This window comes from Apteryx rowi, unplaced genomic scaffold (genome assembly GCF_003343035.1).
Source record: "Apteryx rowi isolate R43461 unplaced genomic scaffold, aptRow1 scaffold_277, whole genome shotgun sequence".
In the NCBI taxonomy this organism is placed as follows: domain Eukaryota; kingdom Metazoa; phylum Chordata; class Aves; order Apterygiformes; family Apterygidae; genus Apteryx; species Apteryx rowi.
In genome coordinates this window covers 45,831-53,698 of record NW_020449163.1, presented here as the reverse complement: position 1 = coordinate 53,698, position 7,868 = coordinate 45,831, and the positions used below count along the sequence as shown (strand labels likewise).

At 36.9% G+C, this 7,868-nt stretch overlaps 1 protein-coding gene across 4 annotated transcripts in view; it reads right to left on the bottom strand.

The window, feature by feature from the left end:
• SATB1 (SATB homeobox 1) overlaps positions 1-7,868 on the bottom strand; it is a 75,966-nt gene that overhangs the window by 59,263 nt on the left and 8,835 nt on the right. For all 4 annotated transcript variants that reach the window (XR_003253972.1, XM_026068608.1, XM_026068610.1 and 1 more), the window contains 2 exons: positions 7,589-7,715; positions 6,738-6,861 (listed from right to left, as the gene is read on the bottom strand). Coding sequence is in view for 3 of the 4 variants with exons in the window: in XM_026068608.1 (XP_025924393.1) it covers positions 6,738-6,861; positions 7,589-7,715 (251 nt within the window). In the remaining variant the exon portion in view is untranslated. The remainder of the gene's footprint in view (positions 1-6,737; positions 6,862-7,588; positions 7,716-7,868) is intronic.

Below are 7,868 nucleotides of genomic sequence, written 5' to 3'. Positions count from 1 at the left end.
AAAAAAGGGCTTTTATATATAGAAAAATATAAAATGAAGAACATCACAGCAAACATTTAAAATACTAGTTATTTTATATACTTTTTTTCAGGACCACCAAGACAGGGAAAACAGAAGCCAAGTAGTGCTCAGTTCTACAACATATGCACATTTTAGAAGGAAAATGCATCAGAAGAAAATGTATTATGTTCCTTTTTTATCCTGTCACTTCCCTACAACTTGAAGACCATATGATGCAGATAATCATTCACATGACAGTTCTCAAAACTGCTGAGATATAATTCAAAGTGGTTAACACAGAGCAAGTAGGGAGGACAGTCACAGAAATACTGCTATTCCTTAAAAAAAAAAAATAAATAGATTTTGTACTCTGTTCACAGGAAAGCTTGGACGAAGACGGCTGCTTATATGCTAGTCTCGCCCTACAGCTGACTTGGAGGAGAGAGGAAAGAAAAAAAAAAAAAAGGATGAAATAAACACTAGCACTGTCTGCCTGTTGGACTCATGTCCTCTGTCTCAGAAGCAGAAACGCATGAGACCTCATGACAGCACAGCTACTAGGGGACACGCTGACACGTTACAGAGTCCTCCAAAGTCAGAAATGGCATTTATTTGAGAAACATGCTACATCCCTCCTCCTCCTCACAGTAAGTCCAGGCCCTGTATTTTTTTCAGGAGGCAACTCTGATCTCATCATGATATTTAATTCTAATGAAGAGGAGTTTTAGAATGGTGCATCTATAAACACTGAGAATCTTTAGATACAAATAAAGAATATAAATCAGTGCCCAAAATATGAAGAAATTTGAGTTTTTAAGCTCAACTCACTGTCCTCAACTTAAACATGACATTATGATGTCAATCAGCAGCAAAATTTAACTCAGAGGCCTTAATACAGAGCTTACACTGAATAAATAAATATTGATATAAGGTAACAGAGAGAAGACAAAGCATCTATAAGATTAACCATTAAAAAAAAAAACAAAAAACAAACAAACAAAAAACCACCCTGTGAGTGTCCTCCACACCAGCGTAACTTTTAAGGCTCACCTCGAGGCCTCGAGCACCATTCACAGCCTGTCTGCTGGGGCTCATACAAGAGCTGCAGGGGGGCTTCTGCAGCGCTGCCCTATTTCTAGGGGCCAGGATCCAACAACAACTCTACCAATATTAGTATTTTAGTATTTAATGTTCCCAAACCCCACCAGCAACAGGCTCTGTACTTCACAGCATATGCCCGCCATAGCTGGATGGCGCAAAAAAAAAAAAAAAAAAAAAAAAAAGGCACAAATTTTCATAGTTAATGGAAAATGTTTTAAAAATGGAGATCCCATGTCAGCTTGTAGAGACACAAGACTGAACGCTCTTGAGCAATTGGGGAGTGGGTTGAAAAGGCCCTGCCTGCCAAAACCTGAGTCCAGGCCCTCAAGGACTTACTTCTCTAAAATAATTAATGACATCTTTAAAATCTAAAGTACGGTAACATCCAAAGTAGAAAAAGGAGCTGCATTCCTTACTGAGGTTATTAATTATTGGGGGAGGGGAGGAGAAGGGGGAGAGAAAGAAGGGAAAAGAGGAGAGACTCGCAAGCAACAAAGAAATCCAAGGACTTCACCTCAGGTCTAGACAGGTAAAATTAAAAGGGGAGGGCAGAAAAGCCCCTTCAGTTTTGTAAAGAAGGATTTCAAATATGCTCATAAAAAGTCTGTATTTTGGCAGCTTTTACTAGCTTGCTCCTTGCTTATTTACAGGTCTAGAAATTTCAATTTTAGCAACCGCAATTTGTGTTTGGTTCTGATTTTGGGAGGGGGGCACACGAAGGGCTGAAGAGTGTTCAGAACCGGAGCCAGGAGATTGAAGAGGAGTTTTATTTTGCTACTTATTTGCTATGATGGCCAGGTATGTAGGGATCAGGTAAAGTGAAAAACTTTTCTGTTCCAAGCAAGCTTCCTTCCTGGCATCTCTGTCAGACGGCATTAAGTCTGCAGGATATCTGCATAAAACAGTGTGCAAATTCAGGACAGGATATTGAACAAAAAGGAAAGTATTTGATATATACTGTGCCCATGTCACAGGCAGTCAATCATTCATTACAGTACGAAAGTTTGATCAAAATGCAGTCAGGATAGCTATATTTATTACAAGTGCCAAACTATTCAGATTTCAGTACCATAGCAGCACTTGCTCTGTGTGCGCAAACGTTTTACAAAATGCATGTGGGCTATCTCTTTAACTGGAAAAAGTCCTTCCCCCGATCATCATGAGCAAAATTATGCAAGAGATATTGCAGATATTGGGGTTAGGGAACAAATATCTTCAAAATTTTAAAATATCATCATCATGCATACAAAGGACTAAGTCCGTATGTATCACTGGTTCTGGATATATTCCTTGGAAATACTGCATTTCTACTACAAAACAAACAAACAACACCCCCTCCTCCCCATATAGACACACAAAGCCATGAGATGCTATATGTCAGACCTTGAACCTCTTATTGATAACACACTGGCTATCAGTGAGAGTTCAGCTAGGTACAAGCAGTTTCAAAGGATGAGAAAAAAAAAGAAAAAAAAACCCACTTCACATTTTGGGATACTATGAGGGAAGAGAAAGAATACTTTGCTTCACAAATGCTTTTAGAGTGGCTTGATAAATTAAAAAGTGATAAAACCCAAGCCTGTTCGTGAATACTAACCAAGATCTTTTAAAAAATCTTTTTATAAAAGCAGCTCAGGTGAGAAAATACCCATTGGAAAGTCAATGTCATTTGATCGCTGCCATATTTTTCAAAGCAATGCCTACATACTATTTAATCTCTGCAATCTCTTAGTTTGGTAGAGGACTTGTTATCTTCCTTTCACAAAAAAGGTTACAGGAACTCAAGGAGTACATCTAAACATTCGAAAGCATACACTGAATTTGCTCCAGAATTATGGAGAGAATTTCAAGCCTTTTCTGAAGCAAACAGCCCATGTTGCTTTCCTCTTGCTATAAAAGCTTGTCTAAATATATATATGTGTGTATGTATATGCATATATGTATGTATGTACATATATAGAAACAGACAGAGAGAGAACAAGTCAATAGGGACAAAACAAAAAGCTTATTAATGACAGACTAAATAGGGTTAATAATGTTTCAGTTCTTTTAATTACAAAAGTAGCAAGAAACTTTTGCATTAAAAACCAAAACAGAACAAAACAGTGAAAATGAAGTATGAAAATGCTAGAACTAAGATTGAGTAGGGAGATGAAAGGAGTAACATTAAGTAAATAAACACAAGAGGCCTGCCCAACTGATCACTTGAGAGCAGCTCCCACCAGACTGAGGTGGAGTACAGTGTCTGTGCAAGCGGTTGGAAATAAGAATTGATGGTACAGCAATTTATTTACAACTCTTTGGAGACTAAAGAGCCAAAACAGGAGGGAAATGAGTTCTAGGCCACTCATGAGATGCACCAGTTTAATGGAATGCAAAAGATGGCCCAAAATTAAGCCCTAGATTAAATTCCAAGTCTCTTTCCCCATCAAAAGAGGCCTGGAGAGGAAACAAATGAAGCGAGCCTTGCACATCAAACACGAGAAGTGTCTCACTCAGCATCTGCATACGCTGCTAGTCGCTAGCAATAAAATCTGCAAACCCAAGGAAAAGTATGAAAATGCACTGCAGCTCATAATCCAGAAAAGGCTTGGCACTGCCATGGGAAATTTGTAATGTCCTTTTATCTTGCCTGCTGAATCCCAAAATCTGAGAATAATTCAGAGCCGTGCATTTGCTCCAATCTGTCCTAAGGACTCCAATTCATGTCAACAGGGATTCCCTGAGATGCAGGCTTATATAGTAAGTGGTAAGCCTGGCCTTCAGGGGTGGCTACAGCATTCTCTGAGTGAGGCAATCACGGTGACTTCAAAAGAGACCACGTATTCACCTCTCCTAATGAGAGCAAGAGTCACAGAGGTTTTTTTTTTTTTTTTNTTTTTTTTTACAGAGGAGGGTATGAAGAGCTCATACCTGCTCACTCCAAGGTTTTAGTGTGACAAGAAAACAAATGGCAAAATAAAATAAAATAAAATAATAAAAAAATAAAACTAAAGTGAAAGATGCCATTAAGTCTTCTAGGCTCTATAATTAAGACAGACTGGATCTCAAATACAGTGTGCATCTGCCTACATATTTTAGAGCCATTAAATATATCTGCACTATAAAAATAGTTTGCTTGTGTTTTTGTACACAAAATATCAGTATTCTGAATAAATAAGAGCAATTTTTTAAGACACAAAATGCAAGGTTAACTATGAAAATGCTGTAAATTCTAAGTTAGGATGAGGATTCTCAGTCTTCCATTCTTAAATTTTGCATTGGAGATGCCATGCAAATAGCAAGGCAGCTTAAATACTTTACCAGAAATCCTTCCGTACCGACACAAAATAGAGTATTGCTAATGACAGAGGCAGAAAATGATAACTGTTCTCCCTTCAACTTTGAATCATTTTTCTGTAGTTAATAAATTATATCCATAACAGCGTTAATAAGTTATGGTAAGGGGTTGATGCATTAGTTTGCATTTCTGATGAAGCACTTTATATAGCATTACCTACGTCCATGAAAATACGTAACAGGAGAAACTATTCCTCTTTTCTCAAAAAGTCTAGTATTAACATTTTGGCAAATCCTCTAAGGAAACAACGCCTTCAGGCTTCTGACTTGCTCTTGCTTTTGACCTCTGTTACGGGAGCACACCACTATGGACTTCACAAACTTCAATATGTTTAACAAAACACAGACACTCTTAAATCAGTCTGCTTTGCATGGCAGCGATATACAATTAGTTAGGCAAGTATAGGAAGCATTCAGATCAATTTAGTTATGTGGAAAGGACACCGCCAGATCAACACATTTAGGTACTGCAGGTCTCCTCTAAAGCTCTGCAGGTAAATGGGAAGATTTAAGCAGGCTGATGGGTTCTGGATCAACCACTATGACAATCTATTTTTTCCAGAAGTTCAGACAAAATATACATATTTTAAAATTGACATGACTTGGTCTTTAAAGAAATGGACTACAAGAAGAAAAGCAAACCCAGTGCTGCTAAAGATAAAGAGATGACAAAAGTCATAAGCGTGCTTTAAACAACAGAAAGCAACTCACAGCTCTGAATATCTTCTTTTACAAATGCAAAAGTACAAAACAGTAAACAAACAAGACAAAATTAGAGTTCTGTAATCTTGGGTTTTGGTAATCTCAGGCACTATCATGAAGGATCATTACTAGACATGATATATTTTGCCCATTAAAATTTTTATATTGATAAAAAAATCTTCTAGGTAAAGAAAGAGTGCAAGTCCTTAATTGTGGCCAGTAGCATGATATTGTCTCTAATGAAGTATTCCTTTAAAAACAACTTTTCTTTTTCCTGCTTTATCATTGCATCACCTACATATATACATGAGTCGCTATGTGAAACACTATGCTTAAATATAAATAAAATATTCCATCTCTATAGAATTTGCTTACTTTCCATCAGTATCAAGTGAAAACTAGCATTCGTAGACCAAAATGGAGAAAATCCCAAATTATCTGCAGCCTCCATGAGCCAGCAGTGCAAAAGTTCATATGCTTTTATAGTATAGTAGGTACATAAAGATAACTTCGCAGACATATTACTGGAATGGTTTGCAACCAGTGAAAATAATTTTGATTACTTCCACTTCAAAACTTCCTACATTGTAGCCACATCACTGAAAACAATCTAACCATAGGGGAAAAATAGCAATGGGGAAACAGCCTGCTAATATATCTGCTAGAAAGACAGATAAAGAGAGAAAGTGTGATCCTGTATAGATTAACTGAAGTCTTTTGGAGACAAACACTCCAATATTCAGAGCAAGAGAAATAAAATCCGTATAAAAATAATTCAACTTTCTTAACTTCCTTTTTCTCCTCCCTACCACAACCAGCATCACTTATTTGTGAGCTGAATTTCTGACTCCACTGCACCAAAACAAAATGCATTTTAAAATCTTAAATATGAAGCCCCCCGCCCCAGCATCATTGGACCCTACTGCACAGAAAAATAAGTGGCTTCTTCGCAGCAATTTAAAACAATGACAAAAATAGAGAATACGACCAAAGCATAAGGAAAGCATCCGTTCAATATTTAGCAATGCATAATTTGAGATTTCATTTTTGTTTAGGTATATTTTGATTAGAACTAATAAATGGCTGATTTTCCTTTGGCTGTTTGCAACAACAACACATCATCCAAAGAGCTTTATTCTTTATTCCCCTCTCATATAGCATGCCAAAGACTGTCTCATTTTATGAATTAGCATTTAAAACTACTGTAGGTTATCTAACAAGCATTCAGATTCAATAGTACTTTTGACAGCAATAAGTAAAGAGCTTTTTAACATCTTGAACACATGTGCTTGAAAAAAGTAGTTACATCAAAGCAGTTCAAAGACTGAAGACAAAAACCAGTTAAAATTCAGTTTGCTATGAGACAATTTTAGTGTGGTGTAAACAATCTTTCACAACTCCCCTTGGGAAACGTTATAAGACTATGTTCAAAATGAATCAGGCATATTTATAAAGATCATGAAGTGGTCAAACGAATTTGCATTTTTGGCAGATTCACTCTACAGATACTACTTGCTGCAGTCTGTAGAAATCTCAAATCTCACATCAGTGTTGCCTATAGTGCTTTATTATTTATTACATGTTATGTTAAGTACCTGTGAAAGGGGACATTCCTTGGCCAATGAACTCTGGTTCATATCCTTCAGTAAGTCCTTCAGAGCATTTCTTACTGTTGTGTGAGACCATTGTTCAGGAGGCAAGTCTTCTAGTTTAGGGCAACTATTTGAAACACAGATTAGAAAAGGGATTATTACAAGATTGCATCCTGCTGCAGAACATTCCTTTAAGACAGACAGATTTCATTTTGCGCATCAAGCAGATGCATCTGGAGATTGCTCTCGGTCTCCTGATTGTTCCGATTAGTTAATTACTTTATACAACACATCTGCTGTATTGATGCATGAATTATACATCAGCTGCATGTGGCGACTATTTTTTCATGTTACTTCTACCTTCCTGCTCTGATGCGCTTGGTAAAACAATTTAAGGTGTAATGCTTTCTCACGACTGATCATGAAAAGCATTAATATATTTACCATTTTTTTCTTTTTTGTTGCCATGAAATGTAAGAACCTAGACAGCAACAATAAGTGCGAGCAAGTCATTCTTTTACAAAATGCACACAGATGGTACCGTTCATGATATGCAAAAATATTTTTCTCTTAAGTAAACTTTATGTAAAATGCCTTCTTGTAATGCATCATTTAATTGACTAAAATGCAATATACTTTTAATGAGATATCCAAAGAAAATCTATGTATCAGAGCTACAAAAGTTTTCTGCAATAGTATGCTGCAAGTTAAAGAAGAATTACAGTAACTAAAAAGGAATTTAGATAAGCCTTTGTACTTTGAGCATATAGCACGGGGGGAATTAAATACAAGCAATATTAACCATAAGAGCAGACGAGTAACAGTTCACGTCCCAGAACTGGTATGCAACTTACCTGTGTAACTGGATTTTCAGTGTGACCACATGGTACACATCTTGCAGCATGTCTGCTACTGTAGCATCAGGGGCATCCGTCACATAGGAGAGGGGAACTGGATTCCACTTCCCAACCTGGATTAGCCCTGCAGGGGGTTTTGGGTGGGAAAGTGGGGAGGAAGGAGGACAAGGAAAAATTGGAAAAAGTAATTTACCTGTTAATTCCTAGCAGCAAAGATGAAAATCTGATTTTAATAATATCACCACCTTTGTTTCTAACCTCTAACTTAAATTTGTCG